The sequence below is a fragment of the Muntiacus reevesi genome, chromosome 3, assembly GCF_963930625.1.
Source record: "Muntiacus reevesi chromosome 3, mMunRee1.1, whole genome shotgun sequence".
In the NCBI taxonomy this organism is placed as follows: Eukaryota; Metazoa; Chordata; class Mammalia; order Artiodactyla; family Cervidae; genus Muntiacus; species Muntiacus reevesi.
The window spans coordinates 118,671,070-118,692,608 of NC_089251.1; the positions used below are offsets into that span (position 1 = coordinate 118,671,070).

Sequence of the window (21,539 nt, forward strand, 5' to 3'; positions counted from 1 at the left end):
GAAAGTCCTTCTCTGCACAGGGCTTGCCCCTGGCCCAGTTACTTCCTATCTTCAGACCTTGACACACACACACCGCCTCCCTGGGGAACCCTTCCTGACTGGTCACCAGCACCAAAGCATGGTCACAATTATGACCTGACATCTGTGGGATTATGTTCTTAACATTTCTCTCAGGGTAGGCAATAAATTCTATAAACACAAGGTCATGTCTATTTCTACTGATCTCTGAATTCCCAGCACCTATGCAGTAACCAGCACATAGTAAGAGCTTAATATTTAATAAATAAATGAATGAACCAACAGGATTCAGAAACATGTTTGGGAACACATCACATTAATCAATCTTTGAAGAACGTTTTTAGGCTTCTAACCCCACCCCAAAGATTTACAGGTGTTCAAACTGCTGGATAGGGTATCCATCCTATGCCTATGGAAGGCCTACCCAATTTTCCCCAAGTGTCCCTTTGGGATTAACCAGGCAAAAAGAGAAAACCTGGAGTGAGTAACTTCAAGAATCTGGGAAGAAATATGGGGAAGGAGGAGATGGTGCGGCTAGAAGAATTTATATTATCTTAACATATTGTCCCATAGAGTCATATGTGAAGGAGAGAGGAACGTAAGAACTTTAAGGCAATATATCAAAAACGCTTGTTAAATAGTGTCCTGCCTCTAACATGCTACTGTCAATGTAAAGTGCTATGTCTGTAACATGTGGTCTATGACAGCTCTCCCCTGAGTTAGGACCTCAGGGGCAGGGGCTTGTCTGGGCAGATCACTGCTAAACCAGAGTTCCCTGGTGGTCAAGTGGTTAGGACTTCATGTTTCCACTGCAGGGGGCCCTGGTTTGAGCCCTGGTCAAGGAGGTAAGATCTTGCAAGCCTCGCAGCACGGCCAAAAAAAAAAAACAAAACAAAAAACTCCTGAAAACAAACAAATGAAAAAGATCACTGCTGATCCCCAGAACCTAAAGAACAGCACCCAATATGAGCAAGCAGTCAAGAGACTTGCGGAATGAACAACGAATAAGCAAATTTAAAGACTGCTGTGTCTGGATCCATGTAAGACTGAGGGTCTCATCTACTGTGTGGTGAAGTCTTTCTGGAGGAGCCAGTACAGGGCTAGGAACCAAGTGCTCACCGCTCTGTCACGATCTGACCAAAGAGAAAGGAGGCATCTCAGAGGCAACGGCTCTCCACTGGGGTTGGATTCTCAGGTACAGGGAGGCAGACAGTGTTTTTCTGAATAGCAAAGATTCTGAACATGCTGTATAAGCGTTTTTCTTTTTGGTCTGAGCAAGGTGACTGTTTATCCTGAGAGCTGTATTTCCAGTAGGAGCAAGAGGCTCGCAGTTGGGCCACACACAGCAAGGGGGAACGTCCAGTACCCCCTCATCAGAGATTCTACCTGTTATCATTCGGTTCAGACAGACCAGGAGGCTCAGGAAACCACTGCCAACCTAGGGATCACATCTCCGGGGCCTTGGGGGAGGAGAGAGACTGGAAAGGGGTTGCTGAGACCGCTCAAGCAGGAGCCTGACGCCAGTGCATCGGGGGAGGGACGTCCTTCCTAATAAAAGCCAGGCCAGGGCCTGGAGCAGACAGTAAAACATTAGGAGGGAAGGTGTAATTCTTGAGAGCCGGCACAGAGGAAAAAGGCTGATACTAAGCTGGGAAAAGAGGAGGTGGGGACTTGGGCAGAGCGTCTCTCTCCTGAACAACGGGAAAAAACCCTACCCTCGGGACTAGAGCCAAGAGCTTGGCAAGCTCAAACCAGGCTGTGGGCTGTGTGTGGAGATGAGGCAGGGCGGGCACAGAGACCGATAGACTTTAGAAAACAAAGGGAAGCAGTCATGTAGTCGAAATCTGGTGAGCGACTGGCAGAGATGACAGGGTGCACGTAGTCCAGATCAGCAGAGTAGCCGGCTCAGCCAGCAGGGGACACAAAAGAACATGAGGTCTGACTTCCCAACCTATCTAAATTCCCATATGGCCAAGCCCTGGCATGATCCAGAGACAGGTCAGAGGTCATCTCCCAAGTCCAGCAGATGGAGCAGCCAACTTTCAGGGTGGACTGAATTAAAAACACTCCTACAAGTTATGTGAATTTTGGCTCCCAAAGGTCATGTGACAAAGATGGCCCTGGAATCCCTGAAGAAATGCTGCTAACCCAGGGGGCTCATTTTCACAGAGCCTCGACAAGCCGTCTGGCCCAATGTTGTACTTGACGACTGTCTATGTCCGAAGACAAGAGATTCAATTCTTCCAACTGTGTGGTTTACCTTTGGAGCTCCAAAAGTTAGAAAGATCCTCCTGTGCTAGAGTTAAAACCTAACCTAACCCCAGAAATCTGTCAAGAGTCACAAAACTAGGTGGAATGCATTTCCTTGAGGATCCACTTTAAATACAAGCAGCGCTCTCGTGGCAAGTCCCTACCGAGTCTTCTCCTCTCCAGGTTAAGTGTGTCTTGTTCCTTTAACCACACCTCCAGGGACAGGTTCTGAGTCCCCCTCACCATCTACTGTCTTCTGAAAGTCATCTATTGTCTCTGTGCGTCTTCAAGCACAGTGCCTGGACCACGTGTGCTATTGCTACCTTACAAGCTTATAGCGGGGCGAGACCAGCAGCAGCTCCTTAGGTCACACGTTTTGTTAGCCACAGGTAGCTCTGGGGCAGCATCAACATACTGTTTAATTTTACTGGACTTACACAGAATTTTGTTTACTCAGGGTCAGCTCTCCACTCAGATTGCCTGGGTTCAAATTCTGGCTTCCCCATTTATTGTCCAACTTCATCCAACATTTTTCTAGGTTCCCATTTCCTCATGTGTAAAGAAGATAATAACAATACCTCCTTCACAAGGTAGTTTGAATATGATATGAAGTTACCTACATTTTAGTCATTATTTCACTGTGTATTGACTACATTTAGTATAACCTCCTGTTATCATGCCTTATTCTCACATCTCATATTTACAAAGCTGGGTCCTCAGGTGGAAGACCTCAGCTTTTGTGGGTTTTTTAATACTTCAAAATTTTTTTAATTGGAGGATAATTGCTTTACAAAGTTGTGTTGAAGACCTCAGTTTATCTGTACTTAACTTCAACCTGTTATATATTCTGGCATCTCTGGATTTTTATGAAGCCTTATTTCTGGATCTATCTGCTTTCTATTCCTTTGCGGCATACATTTGTTGCCACCTTTTATCTGAGTCTTTAATAACAATCTTCGGCTGTGCTAAGTGAAGACAAATCCACTAAAAATTTCTCTCCAGGATGGTGGCAATCCATTTTCTGGCACCTTATGGATATGGTGTTCAATTAATTATGAATTGCTAACCTGAAACTCCATCCAGCTCCTAGTTTTTCATTGTTTTACAGGTCTGTTTTAACAGACTTTCAACATCTAATATATAAAGGAATAATTCTAATAGCTACTGTTCTCTGCACATAGACTATTGAGGAACCAATAACCTGGACATACTCGTATTGTCACCTACATTCTGACAGATGGAAAGACAGGAATAATCAGTCTCAGAGCAGGGAGCTGACCCCAGGCAGCCAAGTCCTTCACCCCCTGATCTATACGTGTCTATGAGATTAGTATGACTGAACTTACTCTTAGTGAATCCATGCTGGCTGTGGGTACATGGTTTCCTTTCCAAAATGCTCAGAAATCATCTCTTTAGCAGTAATATTTTCTAGAACCTTACACAGGTATAATATCAAGCTCCAAGCTCCACCAGCCTCTCTGGGGAGTCTACCTTCTTTTACTCTGGAAAATGGGAAATATATTTGTTGGCCTTCTGATACCCCTCCTCGTCTCCTTAATTCCTCTTTTAAAAAAATCACGAACAAATAATTGGCCACCGATTTACTGTCTCAGTATCCCATTCATTCGAGCTCTGAACTGTAGACATATTTCGAGCAGGTAGTTTTAATTTCCTTTTAAGACTCAGCACCTGTTCCTCTTCGTCCAGGGTTATGGATGAGCTGCATTTGTTTGAAAATTTTTGTGTGTGAAGTGCATTTTCTGGGAAGGTAGCTCTGGTCATTCTCAAAGGAGAGCATGAACCAAGGATCTATTTTTTCCATTATAAAAGTGTCCTCTGCCAAGAGGCCACCAGCAAACCGAAGAGGAGCAACCTCCTTCCCTTATCAGCACCTCTGGCATGGAGGTCAGACCAGCCCTGCCCTGACCAGACTTAAGGAAGGGTGGGGAGGGAGCTTCAGTCTGTTTGACAGGCCTGTGCCTCTCCTGAAACATCTTCGTTCTGGGCCCTACTTCCTCTTGCTTCTTGGCAGGCTCTCCCCTTCTTTTTTTTTTTTTTTTTTAGGCTCTCCCCTTCTATCAGGAGGTGCTGAGACACAGGAGCCAAGCCCATCCTCACTGCTCTAGAGCCCTCTCCTCTAGAGCTCACCCTGAGAATCCTAGCAGGTCTCTCAAGTGTCCCTTCTTCAGGCAGAGAACACTTGCCTGACTCTGCTCAGTCTCTCCGTCTCTGGCCAGGACCCAGCAGGGGTGCTTTACCCACAGTGATTCCATCACCATTTTTCTTCTTGGTGACAATTTCATTCAAAGAGGTAATCCTAACTGAGATGGGATTATCAGCAAGGCCAATCAGACCGTCAGAGACTGGGACTCACGTTTCTTGCAGAGTGAGCAGGTCACTCACCTCAGCTGTGCCATCTGTGCTAGGAGCACGTCCCTCGTGTCCTCTTGGTCAGGCGGTCCAGCTGAACTCTCCCAGACCACTGCTGCTCCTCTCCTCTGCCCCCGCCCTCCTCCTCCCAGGGTCCTGCGCTCGGGCTTCCGGTCTGCTTCCCACGCAGGAGCATCCCTTCCTGACACCTGGTGCGGCTGCACCTCCCTCCTAACAGGTCTGCTGCTTCTCAACGGGTGTCCCCTTCCATCATTATGTCCCAAACATGAGTCCCAACCCACCAGTGCAGTGATAGCTAAGATGTCATGTTTGCCACTCCACGTTATAATCTCAAAGTCATTTCATTTTGCTTTGCATATGTGTGTGTGCTCAGTTGCTCAACTGTGTCCGACTTTTTGCAACCCCATGGACTGTAGCCTGCCAGGCTCCTCTGTCCATGGGATTTTACAGGCAAGAGTACTGGAGTGCCATTTCTTCCTCCAGGGGATCTTCCCGACCCAGGGATCGAACAGGCATCTCCTGCATTGGCAGGTGGATTCTTTACCAGTAAACCAACTGGGAAGCCCTTGCTTTGTACATTAACATATAAATAACTGAGGTCGTACCTAAGGTTTCTGACATCTTTAATAATCCCTAGGCACCTTTCACATTATTCTCATTCAATGTGAAACCCCAGGCTTCCAGGCTTTCACCCTATTTTAAGGGTGTTCATTCTATTGGAGGAACACATTTTATTCAAAGACCAAGGCACGTGCTCATTGTCTAAATGGGTCTTTACACATAAAACTGAACCTTCACAATAATAGTGGCCGCTTCTCACTGTAACAAGTGTTTATGGTTTGTAAGCACAGTAGTCTATGTTAGACTATTAAATTCTGAATATATTGAAATTGCAGTTCTAAATACTCACTTATGAGGTCAGACATTGTATGTAAGGGAATGTTAACATATCACACAGAGGATGAGACAGTTAGACGGCATCACTGACTCAAGAGACATGAGTCTGCGCAAACCTGGGAGACAGAGAAGGGCGGGAAGCCTAGTGGACTGCAGTTCATTGGGTCACAAAGACTGGGGCATGACTTGGTGACTGAACAACAAGAGCCCATAAAGGCTTGCTCTTACTGTAAAAAGCGCTAATAAACATCACTGCTTTATTCACATACTTTAAACAGCACAGAACCTTGCAATTCAAAACAAATGTGTATGCCGTACACTGATGCCATATCACGTGTCTTTAATTTATACAAACACACATAAAGGGCTAAGGCAGGCAGGGGAGGGAGGGACGCTGCTGGAGATTCTGCACCTTCTCCACCCTGAGTTTAATAAGCAGCTCGGGCCTGAGCATGAGATGGGAGAGAGCAGCTCACTGTGCCCTTGGGCCTGTTCACAACAGGGTGATCTGTCCCGAAGGTGGTTCTAGTATTTAAAGGTATGTGTATTCCAAACTGATATGGCCCTGAACAGAAGCCAACTACTCTGTCTGATGCTTAACCAAAGAAACTGCTGCACTATGTTCCAACACAGGAGACAAATCTGATTTTCACATATACTGTCTATCTATATACTGTATTTGATGGGGAATTTAACAGAAAAGTGTACCTTTGACCATACAGGACTTATGCCTTTTAGACAGACTTCAGAGTCTTAACTTTTCCAACCTATTAAAGCTGTGACTCTACTGCACATACCTGAGTCACAAACACACATATAAAATACATCTTCTGTTTTCCCACTAGAGGGCAGCCGTGTGTAGATTTGGAGGGTACAGAAAGTTTAGCAAAGAACAGCACACCTGTTAATCTCACTTGTACATATATTTAGAATTCTATAGTTTTTGTTACCTTGAATGTGGCAAATGCATCTGAAGCTATGTCAAATGTTGACATTTCGACATATCTGAAGAAATCATAAAACTGTTCCGACCACAAAATGATTTTTGCAAGTGGTTCATGTCTGATGCATTCTCTTAACATTATTCCACAATTTAGGGCTATTTCTGGAGATTCATACCTGTAAAAAGAAAAGACAATCATGACTGCTTTTCCCACCCATCACTGTTCTTTTAAAACTCCCAACAGTTCTGATTTTTAGACCAGGAAGTTTCACACATGTTCTAACTAAGTGACAGAAAAGGTTACAAGATGCATCTCTCTCAGTGGAGGATATGTGCTCAGTCTAGAGGGCACACATGTGTCAGTGGGTGGTGACCGCTTCACCATAAAGAAAAGTAACAGCCTTGACAGTGAGTATAAGGGTAAAAGCTCATTCCTTCAGTTAAAAGACTTGAAGGGAGGTATTCAGGGTCACACCGCCAAAGAGGGTTTAATTCACCTGAGGTGCTCTCAACACTTCAGAAAAACCAAACACTGAATCAAAAAACAATAGGAAACATAAGTTTCCTAAATTCACAGGATCTAAATGGGTCTGTCAAATTATACAGCACTTACACGTCACTGTTTCAATTTAATACTCAAATAGCACTCCCAAGACTGTTGGCAACACATAAACGCTAGAGCTGAAAGCCTGGTCTTGAGGATGTCACCGAGCGCGTTGAGGGCTCCCAAGTGGACACAGGGGACACAGGGGCTCCATGTACCCCTCCTCGGCTCTCCACACAGACTTCCTCTACTCCATCTCAAGGCTGCTCGCCTCTTCCTTCCCCACCATCAGAAAGAGAACCTCCTTCTCCTCTCAACATAGCAGCCTTCTCCATTCTGATGTGCACCAAACCTCTCGAACTGGACTCTGTCTGCCATCTGCACGCACACGTCACCCTGTCACTCCACTTCCTCTCACACTTGCACACTCAGGCTGAATCTCCTTCCCCACTCACAGTCGCCTTTAGTTTCCTGCCATTGAATCCAAAGACCTCTGGGCTAAAACAAATGATCTTCTAACACAAATTCTGGACAATGCAGACCTTTGCATCTCTTTCTTTAAAAAATGAAAGCAAGGCTCCCAGTTCTCCTTTCTACCTCCTCTGTTCTTATTTCTTGCCTGGTTGAAGTCTTTCTTCTATTGCTCTGACCCCTAAGATCTCACAGTTCCCACCATGGTTCCTAAACTGCCCCAGCCCGGACCCACCCTGAACTGTAGTAAGGTATTTTCTGTTGCTTTTGGACAATTCCATAAACTTGATGTGTCTAATACAGTATCACTATTTTGCTTCAGATATCCTGGTCTAAAACAGATCTTACAGAACTTTGATAACGGAAATGTTCTCTATCTTTGCCGTCAACTGAACACTTGACATTTGGCTACTATGACTGAGGGACTGAATTTTAAATGTCATTTAAATTTAAAATAAATAAGTACATGCTGTTAGTAAGAAGGGTATTGAATAGCACCGTTCTGAACATTCCCCTCTTTGTCTACTTCCAATCTTCCCATCTTCAACGTCATCACTCCTTTCTAATGCTCCTCTGCAATACTTCAGTTTCATTTTCTTGTATCCAGTGCTGCATGAAGTCATGCCTGGTCACCTGAGTGTCCCTAAGCAAGTGTCTTTGTTCAAACTCTGTCCTAACAAATCTATCTGACACATAAGTGTATCAGTAGCCCGTTCCAGTTTAGGAGCTTAAAACGATTCTTCTTGCTAATTAAATAGACACACATCCAGGCTTCCCCACATCATAGCAACGCCTCCGGTACAACACCATCTCCCACTACGCCATAAAACCTTCCGATTCTCTCCTTACTGTTGTCAGTCACTGCGTTCATTCCTGTCCCTGTTCTTACTATTTTTTCTGTCTATGCAAATCTGAAACTATCTGGAACCTCAATCCTAAGTCCATCTCTGTTACCAAGTCTTGTCTTATTGACTAAAGCCACATTTTACCCCCTGAAGCCCTCTGGGAGCGTTATCAGGTAGGACTATCCTCCTATTGTACATATGTTCATCACACACCCTCAACGCCACCAAAACCACATTCCTCTGTGTCACTGGCGGCATGGCAGCTAGAATGGTGACAGGCTCTGAGGGGACTGAAATGTCTGCTCACAAAATGGCTGACCACAGAGTTTCCTCTCTGCTGCTCCGAAACAGGCAGGAGACTAGAAAGACAGGGGTAAGACAATTTGGTACGACAAGTCGGGCAGGTTTTGACGGCAGTTTGTCAAGCTGGCCTTAAATGATTAAACCATAAACCACTGAGTACACGGCAAACAGTTACGCGGTACAACCTGTTAGCGCCAGGCAGGAGAGCACATTAACATTTAAATCGCCAGCGAAAGAATGACTGCCCCCGGATGCAGGCTAACACAAGTAACACGGTTTTTCCCAAAAGCATACTGATACCGGCAGCGTCACTCCTCAAAATGTCTAACATCAGAATGCCTGTAGCCTGAGTGGATAATCACGCTGTGTTGAAACAGTCTGAACTAATTAATCAACAACTGCAGAAAAATTTCTTTTTTTTCCCCCCTTTTTGGCTGTGCTGCATGGTTTTCAGGATCTTAGTTCCCTGACCAGGGACTGAACCTGGGCCCTCAGCAGTAAGTGCTGAGTTCTAACCACTGGACCTCCATGGAGTTTCTGAAAAACAGAAAAATCACAGGGCCCTGGAAGAAATGCCTGTTTCTAGGTCTGAGGAAGAAACCCATATAAAATGAGCATTGGACGTCTTGTGCAAGACAGCAAGGAAGCTATCAAAGACTAAGGGGGTCTTGCTAAGAGGGCACAGGAGCCAATTTGAAACAGTGCCCAACAGTCCAAGATGGGGCAATCTGGACATAAAAACATGGTCATAATGACTGAAAAGGTTTGAGACACATCAAACGTATTTTAAGATCTGATTAAACTTCAGGTTTGATGCTTAAATGCATAATGATGCTTAAAACAATAACATACTCATTGCTCACTTAAGAAAGTGGCCATCAACCGATTATACTAAAAAATGATAATGTAGAAAGGAGTCAAGCATCTATTCTGTCTTTCCTACAGAAGTCATGAAACACTTGATATATGGAGAAGGAATAAGAAAATTAGGAAATCACCATTTTGAACCTAGACAACAGAGTACATCATGAGAAATGCTGGGTTGGATGACGCACCAGCTGGAATCAAGACTGCTGGGAGAAATATCAATAACCTCAGATATGCAGATGACACCACCCTTATGGCAGAGAGTGAAAAAGTTGGCTTAAAGCTCAACATTCAGAAAACTAAGATCATGGCATCCGGTCCCATCACTTCATGGCAAATAGATGGAGAAATTGTGGAAACAGTGGCTGACTTTATTTTTTTAGGCTCCAAAATCACTGCAGATGGTGAATGCGGCCATGAAATTAAAAGACGCTTACTCTTTAGAAGGAAAGTTATGACCAACCTAGACAGCATATTAAAAAGCAGAGACATTATTTTGCCAACAAAGGTCTGTCTAGTCTAGGCTATGGTTTTTCCAGTAGTCATGTATGGATGTGACAGCTCGACTGTAAAGAAAGCTGACTGCCAAAGAATTCATGCTTTTGAACTGTGGTGTTGGAGAAGACTCTTGAGAGTTCCTTGGACTGTAAGGAGATCCAACCAGTCCATCCTAAAGGAAGTCAGTCCTTGATGTTGATTGGAAGGACTGATGTTGAAGCTAAAACTCCAACACTTTGGCCACCTGATGCGAAGAGCTGACTCACTTGAAAAGACCCTAATGCTGGGAAAGATTGAGGGCAGGAGGAGAAGGGGATGACAGAAGATGAGATGGTTGGATGGCATCACTGACTCAATGGAAATGAGTCTGGGTAAACTCCAGGAGTTGGTGATGGACAGGGAGGCCTGGTGTGCTGTGGTTCATGGGGTCACAAAGAGTCGGACACAACTGAGCGACGGAACTGAAATGAATGATCCTAAGTGGATAGTAAAACCATTAGGTACAGGGTTGATGCAGAACTTTACAATGGGCAGGCTGACATCATCTGTATCCACTGATCAATCTAACATCACCAGGAGGAGGACAACCAGCACTGCCCAACAGAAGCACACAGTCCCATCCATGAAGAACTCCTGTTCCCACTCCCTCAACTGAGGCTGAATCTAACCAAATGCAAATGAACAGAGGATAGAGGAACATGGTTATTTGTGAAACCACAGCATGCAAATACAAAACATGAGATTTTTCTACAAAACACATGGCCCAGTTGCTTCAACAAATAATAGTATTAAAAGAAGAGGGCAGGAACTATTATAGATTAAAAGCGAGTTAAGAGTCATATCAACCAAATTAAGTTTGTGGACTATGCTTGAAGACTGATTCAAACAACCTGAAAAATGATATTTTTGGTGGAAATCAAGGAAATCTAAACACTGACTGGGTATTATATTATGCTTAGGTTTTTAAGTGATATTATGATTATGATACGGAAGTGATGTTGTAAGTGAGGAGGAAAAACAGGAGGCAAGAAATAGACCAAACAGGAATGTTAATAATTTGTTAAATATCAACAAGATGTTAATAATCGCTGAAGCTTGGTCATGGCTAGGAAAGGGCTTGCATATTATCCCCCAGTTTATGTATATTTTCCACAATAAAAACTAAAAGGGGTGGAGTGGAGTCCCAACACCAGTGGCTTCTCCATGCTGCTTCTCTTCACCTCCCTGAGATGAGGTTTCTGCTCTGGCCAGCTCAGTTGAGATCTTTAAACCTTTCTTTAAATAGTGCCTCAAAAGTGTTACATGACATTCAGCAATGTTCCTATCACACCCCTGGTCACTTGACAGTAAATCCAGGCAGAGCTAACTAATTCACAGATTTTAATAACCACTGCTTTCTACAGAAAAAGGAATATTGGCTTTAAAAATACACAGAGGCATCTGGAAGCTGCTCCAAGAACACCAAAATTTCAGACTACTCACTACATGTTCATACAGGCAGCTCTGGATTGATACAACAAAATACTGGATGCCAAAAATTCCATACAGCATCATCTGAAGAAGCAACATAGGTAGTTAGAACTAGAAAGAAGGAAATGGAATGCTAGCATCCAACACAGGTACTGACGCATGCTCTGTCTAAACAAGTCTGAACTTGGAGGAAGTGTTAAACCACAGAGATATGAATCAGAGTGAGGCAAGCTATAAGGCTGAGGTAGGAGAGCAAGCTGATTCACGCCAACCGTCATGCCAATAAAACGCTTGCCCACCAATTTAACAGAACCCTGCCAGTGCACACGTACCCAGAGCTGGCAAACAACCCTGGTGTGAAACAACAGGAGGCTACCTTGCCAATCAGTGATGAGGGAGAGGAGGATTTAAAAAAAAAGTTTCAATTTTAAGGCTTTTTTTGTTTTTTTATTTTTGGAAACTGACATCTATTCAAAGATAAATGACTACTCAGTTCAGCAGTAATGCCAGGAAGATGCACTGTGGATTACCAAACTAAGTGGGTTAGTGGGTGGACACACACAGGTGAAGAGCAAAGGGAAGTACATCATAAACACGTACTTTGTTGTTGCCGACTGAACAAGGCTAAGTGCTACAGCATCCATGCTCCATTTACTGGGCAGCCTTTACTGTCATACAGTATGCGTGTACGTCCAAAGAAGAGGTCTTTAAGTATACGGTAACTTATTTAGCTGCTATTTCATACAATTAAGGTTTTTACATCTTAGAGAACAGAAAAAAAGACCACAGAGGACTTATTTTTTTCTTGAGGTTTGAGATTTTAAGGCTCATAAGTCACTAACTTTAAAATCCCCTGGGCATCTTCAAATTCTGTTTAGCTCACTGGTTGAATTTTAAGGGGGGAAATGTAATCAAGAACTACCGGAAAAGGAGTTGATGGAACTACAGAGAAAATGCTTTCCCACATTCACCATCCTGCTTTTGCCCACAATCATCTTTCCCTTTTTATTTTTCAAGTAAAAAATATCAACTTTATTATATTATACATACCCTTTCAACAACATGAACAAAATATTCTGCTGGGTGCAGATGTATTCAACAGTAGGAGTTCTTGTACCAATTTGTCTTCTGAGAATATTGTTGAAAATTTGAGCCACGTCTTTCTTGCCCTATTAGGGAGACAAAAATAGCAAAATGCCTGACTAAATACCCAATGCCCATCCACACTCCCAGATAAATGCAAATCAAGGTACTGACTGAACACCCAATGCCTGTCCCCACTCCCAGATAAACTTAAATCAAGCTACAGACTAAATACCCAACGCCTGTCCATGCTCCCAGATAAACTCAAATCAAGGTACTGACTAAACACCCAATGCCTGTCCACATTCCCAGATAAACTCAAATCAAGGTACTGACTAAAAACCCAATGCCCATCCACACTCCCAGATGAATTCAAATCAAGATACTGACTAAATACTCAATGCCTGTCCATGCTCCCAGATAAATTCAAATCATAGTACTGACTAAATACCCAATGCCCTCCACGGTGCCAAACAGAACTCAAATCAAGGTACTGACTAAAGACCCAATGACTGTTCACGATCCCAAATAAACTCAAATCAAGGTACTGACTAAACACCCAATGCCTTCCACGCTCCCAAACGGAATTCAAATCAAGGTACTGACTAAAGACCCAAAGACTGCTCACGCTCCCAAATAAACTCAAATCAAGTTACTGACTAAATACCCAAATGCCCATCCACATTGCCAGATAAACTCAAATCAACATATTGATTAAATACCCAATGCCCATCCACCCTCCCAAATAAACTCAAATCATGGGGCTGTGTATTTATAATCAGGACTGAGTATCTGACTTTAAAACATTCATAGACACTGAATTTTATTTTTTCCTTTATATTTCCAAGTTCTAGCAGAGAAATATTTTTGACATGAATAATGTGCTGACAAAGTGAAATCTCAACTACACATAATTTCAGTGATTTCTAATTCTCAGAATGATGCTGACTCAGGTATGAAAAACAAAACCTTGCTATATGCTTACATTGTTCAGGGATCTGATTCCCATCCAAAGGGAGCAAGCAGCTTCAAATAGGATGCTCGTATTATAAACAATACATGCAGCTTCCTTTTAACAGTGATGGAAGGAGGAGAAATTGTATTCTGCTATTATAATAAAAATGAAAGAATTCTGTAAGAAGTTGAGCTTTAATGGCATGTAGACATAGCCTCCTATTTTTTTTTTGGGGGGGGGCGTGCAGCACAGCTGTGGCTTGCAGGATCTTACCTCCCTGACCAGGGACTGAACCTGGGCTCTTCATAGTGAAAGTGCAGAGTCCTAACTACTGGACCACCAGGGAATTCCCCATCTCCTCCTATTAAACAAAGTCTACTTGGGAAAAATTTTATATCGATTAACAGTTAAGGTACTAAGTATCACATGACTCAATAGTTCAGAGTTCCACCACTGTACTTTGCTAAACAAAATAGGTGGTTGTTCACTTCATATAGTGGAACTGTCTTGATAAGAAAGCTGCACAAGGAAGTAACAAATGATGAAGTGAGTTTCAGAATAGCCACTTGTTACAAGGCTGACAAGTCTGCAGGGGAGTGAGGGAAACAAAGCTTTCCAGCATGGAGATCACCCTGGGGTCTGTGCTACGTTAGGGGTAGTAACGGCAATCTCAAAAACCAGTCTCAAGGGCAAACATTTCTTTTAAATTTATGTCTCTAAAGTCCCAAATGAATATTAAGATCAGGGTCCAGGCTGGGGAGTAGGTTGGGCAGACAAAGGAGGAGGAACTGTGGTCCCAACACATCCCCACCTTTGCAGTGGAAATAAAAATTGTTGCTGGAATTTGACACTCTATGAAAAATATATGAAATCAGCTACATAAATGAAAATATCATAATTCTGTTCTTTCTTTTTGGTAAAGAGTTTTTTGATGTGGTCCATTAAAGAAACTTTGGGTTTGTTACATTATTGCTTCTGTTTTATGTTTTGGTTTTTTGGCCACCGGGCATATGAGAGATCTTAGCTCCCTAACCAGGGATTGAACCCACAGGCCCTGCATTGGAAGGCAAAGCCTTAACCACTGAACCACCAGGGAAGTTCCTCTGTCTGTTCTAAAAGATAGAAATAAATTTTGTTCTCTTTTAACTATCTACTGATAATACACTCAAGTAACCTAAGAACCACACTTTCTTCAACCTTCTCCAAAACTGAATGTGGCTGTATGTGCATGCTAAGTCACTTCAGTCATGTCTGACTCTTTGCAACCCTATGGACTGTAGCCCACCAGGCTCCTCTGTCCTTGGGATTCTCCAGGCAAGAATACTGGAATAGGTTGCCATGCCCTCCTCCAGGGGATCTTCTGACACAGGGATCAAACCCACTCCTCTTATGTCTCCTGCATTGGCAGACAGGTTCTTTACCACTAGTGCCACCTGGGAAGCCTGAAACTGGTTATAGATGTCTGTCATTTTCTCCCCTGATTTTCCAAGTACCTGAACAGACAAAGGTCCATCTAGTGAAAGCTATCGTTTTTCCAGTAGTCATGTATGGATGTGAGAGTTGGACTAAAAAGAAAGCTGAGCGCTGAAGAATTGATGCTTTTGAACTGTGGTGTTGCAAAAGACTCTTGAGAGTCCCTTGAGCTGCAAACAGATCCAACCCGTTCATCCTAAAGGAAATCAATTCTGACTATTCATTGGAAGGACTAATGCTGTAGCTGAAGCTTCAATACTTTGGCCACCTGATTTGAAGAACTGACTCATTTGAAAAGACCCTGATGCTGGGAAAGATTGAAGGCGAGAGGAGAAGGGGACAACAGAGGATGAGATAGCTGGATGGCATCACCGACTCAATGGACGTGAGTGTGAGTAAACTCCGGGAGTTGGTGACGGACAGGGAGGCCTGGCGTCCTGCAGTCCACAGGGTCACAAAGAGTTGGACACGGCTGAGCGACTGAACTGAACGGGCACAGACATCCAACCCCTCAGGATGATAAATACTGGGGTTTAAACAAAGCACACCCATAACAGAGCATCAGAGAGGGGACTGCTCATGACCATGCCAGAGCCCTTCATTATGTGCTTCTCAGACGAGTTTTCTCAAGACTGTTATCAAGGGCCATTCTTCTCACTAATAAATACACTAAATATCCAGCATGGCCTGATTTGGCTGTATAGACTTGGGCAACAACATCAAGTGCTGACCAGGGATGAGCAGGAAATATAAACGAGTGCAGCGGGCCTGCAGTAGAAAAGCAAGCTGCACCGTCTAAGGCATACCGGAGTATGGATGCCCATGTCACAGGCTGAGGGGCCATGCAGGGCTACAGGCCCCATGCTGCCAGATTTTTCAAGGGAAGCCAGAAATTCCAAATTGTGTATAAAATCTCCTGCTGTTTTAATGGTATCCTAATTTAAATATTTAAAAGCACTGCCATGCAAACAAAACATACATAATCTCTACTGTAATGAGTTTTCAGCAGGTTAAAGAAACAAATAAACAAAAAAACTAGATGTTCTCTAAGATCTTATCCAGGGATTCCTGGGTGGCACTAGCGATGAAGAACCCACCTGCCAATGCAGGAGATATTTAAGAGACCCAGATTCGATCCCTGGGTAGGGAAGATCCTTGGAGGAGCACAGAGCAACCCATTCCAGTATTCTTGTCTAGAGAGCCCCATGGACAGAGGAGCCTGGAGGCGCACGGTCCACAGGGTAGCAGAGTCAGACACAACTGAAGCAACTTAGCATGCACGCAAGATCTTATCTACCTCAAAAATTCTAACATTCTATGGGCTTCTTTAGATTATTTATTGAGAGCCAAGGACCAGTGAATTATGTAAAACAGCATCTATTTAATAAATATACCTGAATGAAAGGGTATAACAAATACCTAAGAAACTTCATATACAATGTCGTCAAAGAAGGGGGAAAGACATGGCCTAAAGTCTGCAATACACTTGAGTTCCTGACCTAGCCCCGCTAATTAGGCAGGCAGCCCGGACATGCTTACTGGTCAGTACCCCCGAGCCAAGAGCCGAACAAGAATCTTCACACATTTCAGAAGAGAGAGCATAGGAAAAGGACTATGAATAGTTAGTGTTTTTGAAAAATAAAAAACTGATTTCTTACCTCAAAGTCAATGAGCTGCAAATCAGCTACCAGGGTGCTGAGGAGCCCACTGTTATACAGCTCCTGAGCGAGCTGCGCCACTGCCTCTGTCTGCGGCTCCTTCTCGTTTGTGCCATACAGAATTTCCTTCATGGCAACCAGGTTCTTGGAAACTTCTTCTGTAGCCTGATTGTGGGGGAAGAGGAGAAGAACAATTCATTTTAATAAACATAAATAACACACCTACATTTGCTCAGTACCTTCTCTATTTATTACACACCCACAGAAGGGACACAAAGGTGGGCACCCCACCCCTGCCCTCAGCAGTAAAAACTGCACATGTGTGCACACGTGGGGACTGACGTGTGTGCTCAACAGGGAAGGCCAGCAGTTCACAGCCTGTACACCTCAACACCGAGAACAAGGCTGTGAGAATACAAAGACAGCAGGGAGAGTGGGCTCAGTTCTGCTCAAATGGGAGGGACACCACACGGAAGAGGCAGAGCGGATCCTGAGAACGCAAAGACACTGGCAAGCAAGAACCGGCTGGGGAGAAGCAGGCTGAGGGGAAGGCAAGGCACGAGCTGGGGATGAGGGACAGGCAGAGAACAGTTGTGGAGGGAGCAACAGGAGAGGGAGTGGTAGAAGAAATGACGCTGAAAGAGGCTCTGAATGCAAAGCTAAAATGTCAGCAATATATTACAAGTCGCTAAAAAGCTTCTACTTTGGCCAAGATCAAAACAAGAGTCAGATTTACTTATCCCCATGAAAAAGATAAAAAAATGGGAGAAAATCTATCACGTAATTAATTTTAAACACTGAACTTCAGGCAGCACAGGAGAGCGATTCCTGAGAGAAGGGAAACAAATGAAGTGACCCTCATGACTGCCCTAGCTCACTGCTAGACCACCACACAGGGAGGACATGTGAGCAGACAGAGCTGGGAATCTGTGGAGGACAAGGAGTCTTGGTCCCTTTTCCAGGCAAAGAACAGAGAGGACAGCTCCACTGAAGAGTTAGAGACCTGCAAAAGGCTTGCCTGCTTCTCCGGCTGAGCGCTGGTAAACACATGCCTGTGAGGAAAGCACTCACGGCCAGGGAACAGTCACGGAGCTCATGCAAGGCTCCCATCAACGTGATGGAAAAACCTCATGTCACAGGCATCAAGCAGAGCTCCCCAAGGGTTTTGTCTCTGCTGTTATAAACAATTAGTCTGGGACTAAACTCTGCTCTCCAACAAAACTCAAAAGCCAGCCTGCAAAGAATCAAAACTGGAAAATACAACCAATAATGGGGAGAAAAAACAGTCAAGAGTAACAGCTCTGGAAAGTGACCCAGATGGTAGAAATTACACAAGGACACTAAAAGTTACTAGAACTACAGACAGTATATTCAGGAAAAAAATGAGCACGCTAAGTAAAGATACAGAAGGCATTAAAAAAAAAAGACCAAAATCAAACACTTAAAAACTACAATTTCTGAAATAAAAATTACACTAGATGGGATTAATAGCAGATTAGATACTGAGGAAGAAATGGTTAGTAAATAGGAAGACAGAGCAATAAAAGCTATCCAAAATGAAACACAAAGAGAGGGAGGGAAAAAGCACATCAGTCAGCTACAGGGTGACTGCGGGCAGTCTAACATTGGGTTGGCCAAAAGTGTGTTCAGATTTTTCTGTAAGAAGTTACAGGAACACCCAAATGAACTTTTTGGTCTACACAATACATGTGCAGCTATAGTCCCCAAAGAAGGGGGAGGGACAGACAAAACATGTGAACATACAATGGCTGAAACTTTTCCCAATTTGATAAAAACTATAATCCCACGGAGCCAAGAAGTTAAAAAAAAAAAAATCCTAAGCACAAGAAACAGAGAAAACAATCAGATTGCTTAAATTCAGTGAAGAAAAAATCTTAAAAGCAACCAGAGGGGGGAAAACATTATGGACAAAGAATCAAAAACTGACAACAGATTTGACAAAAAATGATGCAAGTCAAAAGACAGTTGAGGAACATCATTAAAGTTACTAAACTGTCATTGTGAAATGAGTTTTTAAGACAGAAAAGCTGACAGATTTTGTCACCAGCAGTCCTGCATTATAGGAAGTTTTGGAGATTCAAAATGAGAATCTGTGTATACAGAAAAGAATGAAGAGCACTGGAAATAGAGATGTGGATAAATTTAAAAGATTTTTCCATTATTAAAAAAGTCTTTAAAAGATAACTTAAAAAAATGATGCTTAAAGTATTTGTTTAAAGTATAAACAATTGTATTCTGGGTTTATGACATATATAAGGGCCTCCCCTGGTGGCTCAGACAGTAAAGAATCTCCCTGCAATGCAGGAGACCCGGGTCCGATCCCTGGGTTAGCAAGTTCCCCTAAAAAGGGAATGGCTACCCACTCCAGTATTCTTGCCTGGAGAATTCCATGGACAGAGGAGTCTGGTGGGCTATAGTTCATGGGGTCACAAACAGTTGGACATGACTGAGCGACTAACACAACAACAACACAATTGTATTCTGGGATTATGATGTATATATAGAACAAGAATATGCAGTAACAATAGCAAGAAGAGGCACATGAAGCAGCATAGTATTTCTTGAAGAAAAACCACAAGTTAAAAAAGCATACACTGTAAGTCCTAAAAAAGACACCCAAAAAACACACACACAGTGAAGAAAACCAAAACAGTCATAGCTAATAAGCCAACAAAGTAGAATATTCAAATTATGTGAAAAACATAAAGGCTATAAAAAAGCTAAATAAACAAATATTTATGACCAGAAATACACTTCAGGGAGATTACTTAGCACAGATCAGAGGGCATCAGCACTTCATGGTACCTAAAGAATCATCTATGTCCATGGTACTCCCTTTTACAACCTTCTAATCTTCTTATCAAATGATTACATTGCTTCACCTTAAGTATTTCCAGCATCTAGAAATACAGTAATTGCTTCACCTTAAGTATTTCCAGCATCTAGAAATACAGTAATAGCAGACTTTAGAAACAGAAAGCTGCTAGAAAATTTTACAGTTGAGACAAACACTGCCTCACTATAGTGTCTGCTGGTCCTGGGTCTGCAAGGCAGATATGGCAGTACCCGAACTTTTCTTCCACATGAAGACTACTCACTGAGAACAGTTTGCCTCTCTCTCCTAAATAGAGAATCTCCAGAAAAACCTCCTCTCAACTTCTTTAACTATCCTTCCCAGAAAGGCAGGACTAATGCTCCAACTCCATCCTGATGGGATGATGGAGAAGACACCAGACCACCACTTCCCTGCAAATGTGGCAAATCTAATGTAGCTCAGGGCTCCTTTAAGGATTTTTGCAATTATTCATTCAAAGCCTGTTCTTTGAATAACACTGCAATGATAGCTTTAACTCTTCTCACTATTTAATTTAATCTCATTATCAGCCCATCAGTCAACACTGTTCCAGACTGTGAAGGACATCCAAAATGTCAGCTCTTGCTCTCATCTTTGTACCACCTGAAAATCTGATAGGTAGGCGTGCCTCCCATGGCCTTATCGTTAACCAAAATGCTGAAACGGATGTAAATGAATAGAAACTAACAGTATGCCTTTGAATTATCACGCTCCTTTCAGTAATGATCTACTAATCATCTCTGGGCATGGCTGCTCAGCCACTTAACATCTATATTTATTTCCAAATCATATTCAAAAGGCTTTTTGTTAAATACTTTGATAAAATAAGAATACACTTTTCCTCCACATTTCCTGGATATAAGGAAATAAAGTTAATTTGTCAATATCTCTTTACTTAACTCTATGCTGATTTTTACTGACTACTATACTGCTTTATTTTCTAAATGCTGTATCTTCCTAATAATCCCATTATGAATCCTTATTCAGTATCAACATTAACTAAATCTTTACATTTTCCAGTCTGCTGTTACTACTGTATCCTGCTAGTAATGTCTTAGATTTCTGACACCAGTTCGTCATTATCCCATATATAAATTTTAAGTAACTAGAATGTACTTTTTCTGGGCCAGAAGATAAAAATCATTTCTCAACAGTAAGTGTTCTCTTATAATCTAATTATGTGTTGCCTTTTCAATTTCACTTCATTAATCTTTATTCTTAAGATGATTCTCTTTGACAGGGAATAATTTGACACTTAGTAGATTTTCTGAGTATATTATCTGCTGAATTTACTGACTGACTCTAAGGAGTAGAGCTTAGCCTTCTCTGCTTCTCTGACTAGATCAAAGTTTTGAGGCTCTTAATATCCCTTCATATGTCTCAGTTTACACTCTGCTTTGAAACCATGATATGATTTAAATCTGAATTCAGACTGTACTCTCTGCTTTCCGATAGCAAAAATGAAGTATTCACTAAGTTGGGGGAAGGGGGAGTGAATAGTTAAAGGTATGGGGTTTCTTTTTGAGGTAATGAAATCTCAAAAATTGACTGTGGTTGTTTGTGGTTGCATATTACCTGTGAATAAGAACTACTAAACTGTATACTTTAGATGGGTGAACTGTGTGATATGCAAGTTATATCTGAACAAAAGCTGTTTTTAAAAGACAGTAGAGAGAAGCAAGAAAACAGATGCTCCTATGATGAAATGCCCTTGGATTCACACATAAAACCCGCTTCTTCCCTTTCAGCAGAAGACACTATCACCTAATCACAAGGGGGAGAAACCAACATCCAATTCTCTCCTCTGCTAACCATTATACTCATCTACCTATACTAACCTTCCTGGCTTCTGAATTCCGCTCACCTCCTCCCTTCTCAGGATCTCATCCATCCTGTCTGTTATCTTATCAGCTCATATAGTCAACTCCCCTCTCACTTGACTCTCCCAAACTCAGCTTTAAATATGATCTAGATTCCCATTAACAAAATTAAAGAAGC

The 21,539-nt window shown here is 42.6% G+C and overlaps 1 protein-coding gene across 2 annotated transcripts in view; it reads right to left on the reverse strand.

Moving 5' to 3' along the window:
• The window catches only part of CAB39 (calcium binding protein 39), a 92,712-nt gene that overhangs the window by 12,180 nt on the left and 58,993 nt on the right, over positions 1-21,539 (reverse strand). For both annotated transcript variants that reach the window (XM_065930371.1, XM_065930370.1), the window contains 3 exons: positions 16,667-16,831; positions 12,548-12,666; positions 6,507-6,675 (listed from right to left, as the gene is read on the reverse strand). In XM_065930371.1, coding sequence (XP_065786443.1) covers positions 6,507-6,675; positions 12,548-12,666; positions 16,667-16,798 — 420 coding nt within the window. In that variant the 5' untranslated portion in view covers positions 16,799-16,831. The remainder of the gene's footprint in view (positions 1-6,506; positions 6,676-12,547; positions 12,667-16,666; positions 16,832-21,539) is intronic.